This window comes from Synchiropus splendidus, chromosome 1 (assembly GCF_027744825.2).
Source record: "Synchiropus splendidus isolate RoL2022-P1 chromosome 1, RoL_Sspl_1.0, whole genome shotgun sequence".
NCBI lineage: Eukaryota > Metazoa > Chordata > Actinopteri > Syngnathiformes > Callionymidae > Synchiropus > Synchiropus splendidus.
Window position 1 is genome coordinate 29,573,108 of NC_071334.1, and position 15,203 is coordinate 29,588,310.

Consider the following 15,203-nt stretch of genomic DNA (forward strand, 5'->3'; position numbering starts at 1 on the left):
CACTTCCTAGTTCTTATTCATTGTCTTTCAGTGTTGCCATACAACCCACCTTGTTCAGGGTTAGGGTCAGTAGCAATTGGCGCAGATTTCCTGGACTTTCCCGACTACCTGCTCTCTTTCTGTCTTCATGAATATGTGTGTGTGTCTGTGTGAAAGATCTTAATTACAAAACAAATCACATTCTATTGATTATATAGATCTGGTCTATAATTCCCAAACAAACAGAATGTCTTTGACCGGACCCAAACATTTCCATCTCCCTATAAGAAAAAGAAAACGTGTGGTAGAAAGGCTTCACTGAGACACAGAAAACCCTCAGACTCAGCACCTCCTGTGTTTAGATATCTGGCAGCCTCAGGGAAACGTCTTCTGTATTATCTTTCAAGGGAAGTTTTCCCTCAATCTCAAAAAGCCCTGAGCTCACAATGCCCAAAAAACTGCATTTATGTTTTTCAGTATAAGCAAAATACAGGGTGTTTGAAAGCTAACAATCTAAGTAGGTTGACAGTCATCTGAGGTGTTGCCTAAGCAGAGAAGTTTTGAAACTTACAGGGCCCTGCCCTCTAGTGACAGGAGCAAAGGATTATCTCATAGTCTAGACACATTACAGCTTTCGCCAGTTTTCTTCCTGATATGTACGGACAGAATATTCCGAGCCAACATGTTCAAAATCAGGCCTAGATGTAGACATAACAATCTCTGTGGTTTGAAATGAACAGGTTTCACTGCTACCGAATAGGAAATTGCTTTAGTTCAAACTCAAAAATCATTCACAAAATAAAACATGGTGGATTGCGCCAGGTTATTTTGAGCACAATACCTGTGATGTCAAGTGAAAATAATCAACATCACCAGAAAACTCACTGAAACCGTCCATTTTCAATTTTGGATATGTGCTTGTGTTGTACTGAAAGAGCTTCAATTGAGACATGCAGAGGTTACATACTATATTCCAAACAACAAAACCCTGGTAAATGGTGTAAAGAAGGGTGAAAGACCTACTCAATTGAATGCCATAAACGTTCTGAAGAATGACTTCCTGGACTGGGGCACACTTACATAATCATCAGCAAGGGAGAGGAAACGTATAGCAAACTATATGAACAACATTTGATGCCACATAGAAAGAAGTGAGAGAAGAAAATAAATGATTTCCTAGATTCACCTGCTGAACTATAGTGTTTATTTATAATGGTGTACGAAGAAGGTCAAGTATATAAGTGCGACAGGAAGCTGTCAACACCATCGAGCGTCGTCCTTGTCCTTCACGCACAACTGAACATGCTTGAATAAAAAAATTAATGGAACTGCAAAGACGCTCACCTTTATCACCACTGGCATTTCCTCGACTATTAAACTGTGCATGGCAATGACTGAAAGAGATAATTACAAATGGCCAAATGGTCAAGTTTAATGCAACGGCTGGGTCGGACGACTGCAGCCCTTATTTACACTGGCAGCCACATTAGATAACACCGGATTATGAATGTAATGGAGACACTTTTATGATCAAAAATGTGTTTTACTCCCTCACAGTTACAGGCCTTGCACTATTCAGACTTGCACATCAATAATTACTCTTCTTATTTATTTATTTTTTAATACACTGGTTCTCTACTCCTGAACATCGACTAGCTGACAGCAATCGTACATCACATCGATTTCTTATTTGCTGTGTCAGAAACACTCAAACAACAAAGCCTGGCTGCTGTTTGGAGCGGTTCGGTGGTTTAACAAGTCCTGTTTTAGTATGTGAGCCAAAACTGGCTGATCAATAGTGTATCAGAAAAAAAGGGGTATGCATGGTTGTATTTCTTTGAGGTCCTGTATTGGGACTACTGCTACAGTAAAAATCAAGCTTTAAACCCCACATTAACACGAAAACGGACATTAAATAGCACATAATGGAACGCGTGTGGAAAGCAGGGCAGGGGGATCTGACCTGACTGAAATCCATTTCCGATGCGCACTTATTTTCCTCATTCTTCACAACAAAAATACAGATGTTTGGGAGCAAGTATTCCTGAACACAAGATGGAAGACCCAGTAAAAACCTCAGCAACAACAACTGAGCAGGTGTTTTGCAACCCTATACCATCCAACGTGGACAAGGCCTGACTTTCACAGCACGTAGACAGGAAAGACGTCTCCACCACAACGTGAAAAGGAATCAGGGACAGCGTGCTTGCGATTCCCTCCGAGAGCAACATTTCCCCCACTCTGCTGAACTGCTCCTTCAGCTGAAACAGCATTAGCGCCAACTCTGCAGTAGATTGTGGATCGTTCGCTGTGGGACGCCAAACCAAGAAAGTTGAACTCACACAGGAAGGACGAGTCCTTCACATCAGCTACTGCCATGTTGATCAGCAAAGAAGTGAAGGCAGGGGAGGGGCAGCTCATTCAGGCCTACAGGATGTTAGGAATATAAGGGGATTAAAATTTCATGTCACAGTTATCATGACCATAATTATCAAGGTTATCATTAATATTGCTGTATTTATGCAATGTGCTCATATGTTCCAAAAAAGTGCTTTAAATCACTGATTGTTCAGGAACCTTTTTCAAAACATATAAAAGTTTTGTAACAATAACAATAATATGCAGGTGTTCAGAACAACAAACAAATCAAGTAAAGCCCGCATATAATCTTTTCCCTACTTCAAAATAAAGTACAGCTGGGTTTGCAAATAAAATATAAATTTAAGATTAACAATAAACATATTTGGAGTGCAGGTGGTTTGTGTCACTTGTTAGGTTTCCGTCCGAATGCTTCGTTGTTGTTGGTTTTTTTTAAGCAAATTTAGTGAAAATGCTCAAAAATAACAAAAGAAAAAACATTTGTTTCAGTGCGCCATGAGATGATATGAACAAGCGTCTAACACAAAATAACACATCCTGCGGGCATTTCTTTCCCCGATTCTGAAAAAGCGCTCCATAAAACCAAGGAGAAATTCACGGATCCATGTGAATCGTTTCCAGTGGAAATGATCTATAATGATGTAGTTCCTATGACAGAACCGTGAAGGCACTGTAATGCTCTAGCAACAAGGAGATAGCATGGCGCAAACATGCAAACAAATTGGTCGGCGGAGTTTACAGCTTTTATATCACAAGTGATAAGAGAGTGTCCGGGGCCCCGTGGTCACCTGCTTCGTGCTCTTGAATTTCAACACCAAGCTCATGTTTGATTATGGTAATATTAAAGAAAAATAGTAAGTATTAAACTGGTGTTTATGGCTGAAGAGAGAGGAGAGTGTGTGCTGCTCACATGTCCGAAGCACATCTGTCTCATCGTTGGCTGCTTATAATGACAGTAGTGGTTTTGTGTTAATATTGACAATAACCAGAACAAAGCCTGTTTTCATGGCAAATAGTCATCATTATTTTTAAACAATATGCAGACAAATTCATATCATTCAAGCGGGAAAACTTTTTTGCAAATTACCCTTTTTTCAAATTTCATAACATTTTCATTTATGCTTATTTTGGCAATATGTGAAAATTTGAATAAAATAGGTGGATGAAAACCCCCTTACTGTCGAGGACAAAGCAGCAACTCCCACAACCAGAAGCAGTGGGTCTGATGCTGAGTTGTGGATCATGTTTATCACCAAGAACAGCATGAATGAAGAATGGATGACTCCAGAAAGATATAAAACAAAGTTGTATAAAAAATAAGTCGCAGACGGGAGGTGACGATCACCAATTCACAAATGTTCACGAGACTCTTATGTGTTTGTCTCATTCATAACAAGCAGACAAATCCATACAAAATCATTTTACTTTACAGAGCAGCAACAGCTTAGGCGATTCATTTTTTTCCTTCCTAACTGTCATAATGAGGGCAAAGCTGTTTCCAAATGACAATTGTCTGACACCGCACATACACAAGTAGAAACAGAATGAAAACCAGAGTGAGCCAGTTCAACAGACACGAACAGACTTTCTCGCGATTCATCTCTTCCTCAGTATCTCTGGCTCAACGCTCTTGAGCCTTCACCCTGAGGCAATGCTGAAAAGGGATTCACAATTCAGTTATGGAACAAATCAATCCAATAATAAATAAAATGAAACAGCCTAGAACAAGCAGATCAAATAAATCAGGGTGTATATATTTGCCCAGTTTTTCTCCAGAGATATTTAATGGTCCCCATTTAAAGCATGATGATGATAACTACCTGTTCTTGTTTCCACTAATGGCCAGACCTGAGCAGAGGCCTGAATCTGAACCACCATTTCTCACCATCATGTTTTTCAAAAAAAGAGCCATTATGATAATATTACAGTCATAAGCAAAAAAAAATGAGAGGAGGTGAAATGGAGAAGAAATGGCTGTAAAATCACAACAGCAGGGCATGATGCAACTACAAAGAGTCTGTTTGGGGGTGAAATAAGCCCTGATCTCCAGTAGCATGGCCTTGTGATTCTTCCCCTGTCATCATTTGTAGCCACAGTGGGCAGCCACAATTGCCGCCATCATTATTCACCCCCCTCATCATCTGATCCCTCGGTGCCCTTTTGTTGGCTTGAAATATTGAAATGAGTCCAGGAATAACTGTTGACAAAGACTTATCTGCACCAATCACCTCTGCGTACGCTTTGCGACTCTGTATCTCTGAGGCGACAGACATATCGTCCAAGAGAGACAGGCTTGCGCAGAAAAGAAAGGCTCTCATTAAAAATCCCTGCTCCATGGAAGTCTGCAGAGGACCGAGGAAGATAAGCTACTGCTTTCATACAAAGTCTGGATTTTAATTTTTCTTTCATTAGCCAACACAAAAAGGCTTCAGAGGGTGTTTGAAAAAAGTGGTAACTCACCCGTATGTTGTCAAAAGATGACTTCGTGGTGACGTCATACAGGAGAAGAAGAGCTGGAATGAGGAAATAAGTGACACTTTAAAATCCATTCACGCTTTTGACACAGAAAAGAAGTTTCACAGAAAAAGTATGACCAATCAAAGAAATGGGGGACACCACTTCAGACTAGTCAAAAATATCAAGAGTATCGAGTATCATACTGAAACACGCCATACGACCCTTCTCACCCTGGTCATGGACTGTTTCTTCCTCTTCCCTCTGGCAGGAGGCTACGGTCCATCCAGACCAGAACCTCCCGTCACAGGAGCAGCTTCTTCCCCTCGGACGTCAGACTGTCGAATTCGTGAACAGCCTTTTCTATGTTATTTTATTTTATTTTATTGAGCACTTTATTCCAAAGTTTATTACTAGTTGGTGGGATCCCCACTGACCATGGCAATAAATTTGATTCTGATTCTGATTCATATCCAGATAAGATTCTCATTTGCCATTGTATCTTCAGGCATCTGCAACCAACTCTCGATCAATTCCCTCCTGGCTACCGACATCAATTTCGCAATTTAAGTATTTTTACAACCCTACTTCTTATGACTAAATGAGTACATAAAAACATATTACCATGACTGTGATGAGCTTGTGTCGACTGTGGTCAATTTTAATAAGGCCTTTGTGTTGGCAATTAGTTGGTTGCATTGCGTTCCACGGTGGGAGGAGGTGTGTGTGTTCACGTTGAGACTGTACAACAATGCAATGGCAATACATTGATCGCCACCCATATGAAGGGGCATTACCACAATATGTCAGTGACTGCAACCGAGACAGAGAGGGCGCAACTGTCGTCACCGCGGCATTCAAGCAGCTCTCAACAGCAGAATCCCACTGGGCTAAAGCTAGTGGTGAGCAGGGCTGCAAACTCTCACAGAGTCAGCATTACATTGTGCAAATGAGGCTTCGCCGACGCTCAGACTTCTCTTGGTTAACTGTGGCAACAGTCTTGACAACAATCCCAAGGGGAAGAAGAAAAACAAAACAATGGCGGACGGGCACAGCTGGTGAGAGTGGCCGACGGCTCATCAAACCCAATCAGCCTCGAACACCATCTTGGGCAATTGCAAGTTCATTTTTTGTCCCACCAGAATCAGATCACCAGTGGAGACAAGCTAATTACCTCCATAACATCCCCTCAACTCCTCAACCTCATCCTCCACGATGACTTGACTCACATGACTTACACAAAGCTCATTTGTCTTCGCGCCCCTACAGCTCCCTTCTGAAAACATAGATGGAATATTGCCTTTCATTGAATGCAGCATTCACTGTTTATACGCTAGGAAACCCGCACAGGAGTTCTTCATATCATGGATGGTAATTACAGTGTAGTCAACGAAAGTGAAACATAATCAGAGAGGATGAGCTCATGTCATCCTGCTCCGATCCAGTCAGGCGTGGCCAAGTGCAGATGAAGTTAGAAAACTGCAAAGGAACTCAAGTTGAGACTCTCAGAGGCAACGACACTGGTACTGTCATACATTGATGGAGATGAACACGGGAACAATTTCAATGACTTTCACATTTATTGTGATTTGTACGGCAACAGCAAGAAGAACAGCCATGCCATTGTGTTGTGACTGGTTCAAGTGCTTCAGTGACATCTTGTAAGGATGTGGACATAAGCAACAGATTTGACTATCATCTGAAATTTTTGGACATTTTTAATGGGGAAAACATGCATTAGCAATGTTCCAAACAGAGTTGACACTGAACCCAAACACTTTCTGTAAGGCTGCAGCGCGAACCACGGCTGAACTGTGTTGACAATATTTTGGAGGTCACATGCATAGAATACCAACTGAAACATGGCACACATACAAACCCAGAAAACTGTGTTAAGCTAAGTGTAAAAGTAAGGGCTATAATTGTAATCTCTCTATAGTTCTTGACCAGTCAATCTTACACATGTCATGATTCTGCTTTTATTTTGTCACGTGAGTCCTGTTTTGCTTTCACCCTGTTCCTGTGGCACACGGCTGGAGCCAATCAACCCCTGATCACCCGAGTACAAGAGGACCTGGACTCCAGCAACGTGTGCCAAATCGACTCCTTTGTTCCCTGTAGTAAATTGGCTCTCCTGGTTTGTTCTCTCGTTCTGTGCGCTAGCTAGCTCATTTTGATTACTTTGTCTTAAACCCTGGTGCCTGAATTAGTGTTTTGTTTCTTCCTGTTTCCGCGTGTTTCCTGGTTTCTTTTGTGACTATCTCTGTTCATTGTGCGTTTGTCTCTCTGTTTCCAGATTTGAGTTTGTTTGTTTCTCCCGTTTCGGTGATGCTTTCTGTTGGACTCTTTATTCATGTTTATGGACTTCTGCCAGTTTGGACATTCAGACTTTGCTCTGTTTCTCCCGGTTCGGTGACGCTTTCTGTTGTGATTTTCTTGTTAATGATTAAAATATTGTTTTTGACTCGGTCCTGCCTCCTGTGACTTTCACCACTGCACTTGGGTCCCACGCCACGTCTTGACCCGTAACAACACACTCATTAAAAGTAGGGCATTTCTGCTTCTTATTATTAACCAAAATGAGGCTGAAAACTTTCTCAAAATGACTTTCACCTTCAATCGCGACCGAATAGACATCTGCACACTCACATCCCAAGCCATATTCATGGCAGGTCTTTCCCCGAGCTGCAATACAGAATAGAAAAGTACAGACTGTAAATCCTGAGGAAGCTGGAATGAGGTGTGATGGAGCGACGCGAACCATAAAGAGCATTGCAATCCATCATGTCTGGGATTTTAATCTATGTCGATAATCACCAGCTGACATCGGCTGCACTCCAAACAAGCAGCACATGCAGCAGTATTTGCATCTGGGTGCCAAAAGGCTAAGAATTCCATGACATTTTGAGAAGGCGACTTCAGAAATTATGAATTGACTTAAACAAAAAGACTTCACAAACAACAACAACACTCCTGTGATTTGAAACATCAAAAATGTAAACATGAACATGGAAGCTCAAGGGTAAAAACACTGATATAAACAGCGGCTTCTGTCTTTACGATGAAAAGATGCTTTGAAATACTTTGTCTATAGGTGCAATCGGTGAAAAAATGTGCAAAACATTTTCAGATTATTTAAACCATGAAAAAATACAGATAAAGATTATGCAAACAGTGGCACAGAACATTTTCAGAACAAGGAAAGCAGCTGCTAATTAAAAATAAAACAGTCATTTGAGGTACTGTTAAATGGGCTTTAAGGGGTTCGCTCAAATATATAACGCCCCTTCAAAGTAAAATTTTGTCGCCCCATCAAACAGTTAGTTTTTGTATTGTACATAGACAAACAGTGGTATAGGAATTTTAGGTGCCGACTTCCCAGAGATACATAGACAGAAAGATTTGTTATATCCACCATGGAGGTTATGTGGGTGTTGTTTATCTGTCTGTCTGTAGTTTGTGTGTCTCTCTCTGAGTTAAATACCTCAAAAACAGATGCATGAATATCATTTTGTGTCAGTTTTCAAAAAGAGATCTATAAAAATGATGCCACTTCTGCCGTCCACACAGGCCTGCTGAAACGATTGAAGAGGATGTAGTACAAATGCCAGAAATGTAGTAGGGCTCTAATGCTCTAGCAACAAATAAAAACATGGAAGGGCACATGAATCTTCTGTGATAACACTAGTTCATTTGCATAACAAATGAAATGTGTTATGAGACGCTGGTGTTTACTGATGAAAAATTGGGCTTTTACCACGAGTCAACACTGATCTACTGTGAATGGACAGAGACACCAGAGAGTGTTTTTTGGCCGCTCTGGTCACCTGCGTCGTGATCCATTGACACCACAAAATTAAATTTCAAGATTGCAGTCAGAGAAAATGAATGTTCATGTGAAATATTAGTCTTGCGTTTGTGACTGGCTTTTCTGTTGCATATGTGCCTCTTTCAGCACATCTGCGTTAAAAGTGACTGTTTGCTGCTTATTCTAATGGAGTGGCTGAACATATAGATGTTGGCAATAAGAAGAACAGTTGTTACAGAATATAACTTAATCTGTAGTGCGTCTGCACTGTAGAACTGGTGACTTGCAGGGAGAGAGTCGAGCCAGACGGGGCATAATGTCATAGTTTTCAAATTTATTGGCTCTGGACCCACTTAACCGGTTCTAGGAAAACAACTGAAAATGCATGAAGATCCATGTGTACTGAAAAAGCCAATCTGACACAGAATTTGTGCGGAGACAACTGCCTTTGTCTCCATGTGGACAGGGTCTGAAACTACAAAATTTTCAGAACACAGTCAGCATGGGGCAGGGAACCAATGATTATATTTTGGAGGTGCCATGAATTCTGGAACCACAAATCTTTTAAAATGAGTCACTCTTTTGAGACTAGTGCTGATCACTCTTTACTAATTCCATGCACCATGTCTTGAGGTTGAGAACGCTACTCCAGCCAGCTGTGATATGTAAATGATATGTCAAAAGCTTAAGAAGTTTCTAATTACAGCGATGAAATAAATATCAAGCAACACTAGGTGAAATCCCAATATGGGTGCAAATGAGCAACTTGGGCTCTGAGACAGTTTTTCTCATTCAACAAAGAGGGCTATACTGTACATAGAAACTAAATTGTGAACCAACAGGTTGTGCTGCATCATTGTTCCACATCAAAAGTGTTGAAACTTTTATACCTTCATATCTGGTATGCTGTTCGTCTACTGCCACCAAAATGATACTGGCAACACGAAAAGCAATCACAGGGCCTGGCCTTCTACGACTCACCACTGCTACTACTCAGCTTTGCAGTGAACACAAAATGGACCGCTCACAGCCGAGACGCTATATCTATGGCTATAAATCAGGGAAAATGCCTGAGGTAGCACAGCTGTCTGTCTCACATCGGGCAAGTGACATATTACTTTTTTCACACAACAGTTTGGAGTAAAAATGTGCAGTAGGAGCTATGAAACAAAACACACACTTAGCCTGGCTGACAACCAAGTGACTGAAAACAATCTATAACTTGTACTACCATCTGCTTTTATTCCAAAAGTTCACTGATGTTGGGACAATTTCTATGTGGAGCGATATTTCTTTATTTCTTGAGAATAAAATAGACAGTATACATTCTTATATAGAATGGTTTTATTGCTTAAGTTGAACAGAAAAATGTTAACCACATAACTTCAGGCATAACAGTTCAAAAACTCTCAGTAAATTTGCAATGTATCATGGTGCGTCTGTATCTGTCATAAATCTGACTAATGAGTTTGGAGCAACATCCAGTCAATTTTTTAAATAGATCCTTCCTCAAGGGGAAAGCAAAAAAGGTGCGCAAGACCGGCAGAAAGATTTGCCCATTGTCTTTAGGATTGTGGACCCTGTCTCAGTCTGTCCTAGAGATGAACCAAGCGAAGTTCAGAGTCTATGCAGGAACTCACATATGGTCCAAAGCCATGAGGAACAGTAAGGGGCTCTGGCATCAGTGAGACAGTAGAAGTGCTGGTGTCCTGCCAAGACAAGCCAACATCCAGCTAGTATACCTGCTAGACATCTCTCTGGCCGGGGATTCTCAGCAACATTGCGGAAGTCTTCAAATATTCATTACCTTCTTGTTGTATAATAATCTTGTATAGTAATTTCGAGGTGCTGAACAGTGTCGATAATCTGGCTCATCTCAGGTGGAGATGATGGAGATGAGTCAGTCTACAGGAGGGAGCTGGGTCGGCTGGTGTCCTGGTGCGGCCACAAGAACCTGGAGCTCAATATCCATAAGACAGTGGAGATGATCATGGACTTCAGGAGAATCACTGCTCCTCCATTCCAACTCATGATGGCTTAGTCGCCAATTCCACTGTGGACTCCTTCAACAACTACGAAAACTACGACTGCCGAAGAAAATGTTGGTGGAGTTCTACACAGCCATCATCCACTCCATCCTCACCTCCTCTATCACCGTCTGGTACAACAGCGCCACCTCCAGGGACAAGAGCAGACTGCAGCGCATCATACGTTCTGCTGAGAAGGTGATCGGTTGCAGCCTGCCACCTCTTCAGGACCTGTATGTCTCCAGGACCCAGAGACGTGCAGGTCGGATCAGAGAGGACCCTTCTCATCCTGGACATGGACTGTTTGTTCCTCTTCCCTCTGGCAGGAGGCTACGGTCCATCCAGACCAGAACCTCCCTTCACAGGGACAGCTTCTTCCCCTCAGCCGTCTGACTGATCAACTTGTGATCAGCCCTCGTTGTTTGTGGGTTATTTATTTATTTGTTACTTCCATTATTATTATTATTATTATTATGTTTTAATTAATAATTGCACATTATTCCAAAGCACTTTCCTAGTTAGAGGGATCCTTCTCACTGACCATGGCAATAAAGCCGATTCTGAATTACACCAATAAATTTGGACGAAGAAAGAATTAGATATATTCACTTCCTTCTACGCAATTTATTTTCCTGGTAACATGCTAACCATAAATAAACGGATTCAATGCTTATTTTACAGTTAATAAACAGTAATTATGGTGTTATTTAGCGTGAACATTCCAGGGTAAGACATCAACAAGCTTAACAAGATTACATAATGACTATATGCCACTAATACACACATGAATAAGTTGTTTACTTGAAGCAATATACGTTTCCTAATCTGAAGTGTGCGACAATTTCCCCAATAGGGAATATGAAGCTTGGAAAACTTACATCAGCAGTGATGGCTTACAATGTTGTAAGATGCACTGTGGGACATGAGTGGAATGTTTGTAGGAGCCGCCGAAGCACCGTATCTGGTTCAGGAGAACGGCAATAGTTGCTGCAAACCAATCGTCTGCTCAGAGCTTTTCCGGCTGCGTCTGTATCTGTGTCATAAATCTGACTAATGAGTTTATCCCCTCAGGCAGATTGACACACCAAAAGTTACTCGAAGGCAAAATGGGAACAACTGCCAGCAGCATCCTGCTCCTCCATCACCGTCATTAGTAACTCCAGCAGCAGTGCCTGAAATAGCGCTCAAAACAAAAACACAATGACTATTTTTAGATGAAGGCGGAAGGGGAGACTATGTGAGAAAGATCTAGATACACTAGTCGTGGTAATGCTGTCAGAACTCCAAACACAAACTATTGAATACAATAACAATAACTTTCACATCACATGATCAACTACCGATCTCATCTTACTGTTCCAATCCATCAGCTCCTTCACACAGTTTGTCCTTCATCTTCCTCTTCCACAGAAAAAAAGAAAAGTACCATCAACAACTTCCTATGTATTAAAATAGTAATTGGTCTTATTTTTGGACCAGTACGTCAATTGTTGCTATTTTTCCCTCCCCATCTTTCCTCGCAGCCCACACACTCGCTCAACTCTTGATCATCCTTTTCTTTGCTCACGTCTAACTTGCAGTCTCAGATGCGATATGTCACAACTGCTTATTGAGGCCTGCAGTCACTCATTACTGCTGAAGAGGTGACCCTGGGACACAGAGCTGAGGGAATAGTAAATGCCACAGACATAACGGATTCAAGACATTTCAAACCACCACTGTCGTGATTCGATCAGAAATTAAAAGAAACAGCTTAGGGACCACTTTGATGTGACTTTTGACAGCATTTTAAAATTTGTTTCTCATGAAGGTTTTATTTACTGGAAACATTTTTACAAGAAACCTGTCAGTGATGAGTAGAAGAATGAGCATATAAATGTATCAATGGTTGACATGGTGTTCAAATATTTATCATTTGAAATCACAACATGAGATCGAACAATGAAAAATCATTCTCATTAGCAAAGAAATCAAGTCCATTAAAAACCTCTTAACTTGGAACAAGCCATTAAACATATTCATAATTAATAGGTTGATTATAAATGCCGGTAATATTCCACAATTTGGCCATCGCAAATGACCTTTTTAAAATATTTAAAAGTCAATTTTGTCTATCCACGAGACTGTTAAACTTTTGAGACAGCACCTTTGCCCTCATTAAAGTTTGAACTCCATTTCTCATCGGAAGGAAAACCAACTATGTTCTGCGCCACTGAAACACAGGGACAGAAGCCGCAGCAAATGAACGGAGCCTCTATTCAGTTCTACATTAGAGTGATGCAGACTGAAGTGCCAAATATATTAATACTCAGCAGTATTTAAATTAAACAGGTGGGTGTTCCACTGCGACTTGACCTCCTTGCCAGTTATCGCTGCGAAGCTCCTGGGAATGAGGAGGAGGAATGGAGCCATTTGAGCAGCCAGAACGCCTCGTCAGGAGACACAGAGCAGCTTTTGGAAACAGATCAGTCACTATCTGGGGAGATTGTCGGTGTGAAGGATCTATTTTTCTTTTGTACTAGCCAATTATGAGGTGTCAAGTATATGCTGACTGAATCTCTTTTGAACTATAATAATGTCATATTTAATGAGAGAACTGTATAGCGGTAAAACTAACAATAACAAATCATGTCAAACAGCGATAATAACAATAATTTTTCACATCCTTCATGCAAGATGAGAGAATGCATATTCTCTTTTTCTTTAGAGCCCTTAAAACTCTTGTAGTCTCTGTCTTCTGGAGTGTTAAAACCACTTCTCACTCTTCACTACTTTGGCTCCAGTTGCACTTGAAAGCCCTTTTGTTCCGATTTATCTTCTTACTCGCTCCTTCTTTTGGATATTTGCAATTTTTTTCCTCTACTTTGCTTCACTGCACATATTTCTTTTGGTTACATAAATGTCTGGCTCAACATTTTTAGGGTTAATTGAAAGCTAGCCAGGTGTGTAATTATGGGGGAAACTTCTCAACACATTATTATTTACCTCGTGTTTTTCTATTTAAAAAAAAAGCCTGTTTCACTCCCCACTGAGGAAAAGACAAACTGTCATGGCCGCTGCGGGATAGTGATTCGGACATGTTTGAGGGGAATTTCAGGACTCAGCTGGAACTCTGGGCTTTTGCACGGAAGCGCAACAAGATTCATTAGCTCGGCTGCTGCTTCCTGTTTTCTCATTAAGCTCTAAATGACTGTGGACACGGGGGATGAAGGAAAAAATAATAAACAAAAAGTGCCACTTGGACACAGAGACAACAGATATCATCATACACACACGCAAATAGCAGAAGACATCAAATGTCCCCATCAACTTATAAGTGACAGCTTCTAAGCCATCGAGTTTGGGTTACGCTGTTCCTTTTCAGTTCAGCATTGTCATGCTAAACCAGAATAGAAGGTCGAGACATTTTTGCAGGACAGTGGGGGTCAAACCAGCAGATGAAACCCAAATCTCAGAAGATGACTCCTCTTCCCACTGCATCATTTAATGGCATACAAATACATTATTGGCATGATCTTGTTCATGAGTGAGCTCAAATCTTGAACTATGTTTAGCAATCAGACTGGCATCCACATGTGTGGCCAATACTTCACTTGACTATTTCCACAATACCAGAACCTCGGCTAGAAAGAGAAAAAAGCCTGTTGGTTCAAATGATCTGAAAAGCCTATTGGCAGGGAGGATCTCCAATTTCTCAGAGTACATTCTAAGATGTCAGTGACTCAAATAAACTCAACAGAAATTATTGCTAAAAACTAAAGAAGAAAAACAGACCGTTTTCAGACCCAGTAGTACCAAAAATGGTAAAATGGCTCTTACTTACATAGCGCATTCCATCCTTATCCAGCAACCAACTTCACTAAGTCACCCATTCACACACTGACGGCAGTCGGCTGTGACGCGCCATCTGACCCTTCAGGAGCAAACCAGGGTTAAGTGCGGAGCAGGGACTAACGGGCCACCTCTCTGTCACGGACCACACGACCATCTGAGCTACCAATCTTTTTACCACCTTGATTCCCAATGTGACAAATGATACCAAAGTCTTGCAGAACTCTTTAGTCAACGGCTGTGTGACCAGACCAGTACAATTCTGAAGAGTGGAAATGCAAAGTGTACAATGAAAGTTCATCGGGGGAGTCGTTGCCAACAGCATCCCAAGTTTCTCCCCAGTGCATCAGCAGGACAGCGAGCCCTCCACATGCGTATTTTGACACCCCACAATGAGACATCAAGGTAAACCCTGTAACGGGACAGGAAAGTCCCCGGCTTTTTTAACTCCATGGACCGGTTTCATGATAAAATTCTCACAGACTGGCTTTGAAGGTGTGTGGTGGATAAGGAGATTCAATCACAATGACATGGCTGGCTTGGAGACGAATATAATAATACACGTAGTTTACTAGTATCATTATATTTGCAATAAACTACATATTCACATCTTCACATATATCGCGCCAACCAACCATGACAGGGTTACTGTGGTAAAATACTAGACCAAAAATTAAAGTTATGGCAAAGTGAATTGATAGTGAATGTTTCCCAAAATGATCTGC

General features: G+C 41.2%; 1 protein-coding gene across 1 annotated transcript in view; it reads right to left on the reverse strand.

Annotated features, from left to right (window-relative positions):
• LOC128750208 (ras-related protein Rab-26) overlaps positions 1 to 15,203 on the reverse strand; it is a 51,149-nt gene that overhangs the window by 13,026 nt on the left and 22,920 nt on the right. Inside the window, exon 5 of the mRNA XM_053850587.1 lies at positions 4,819 to 4,871. Coding sequence (XP_053706562.1) covers positions 4,819 to 4,871 — 53 coding nt within the window. The remainder of the gene's footprint in view (positions 1 to 4,818; positions 4,872 to 15,203) is intronic.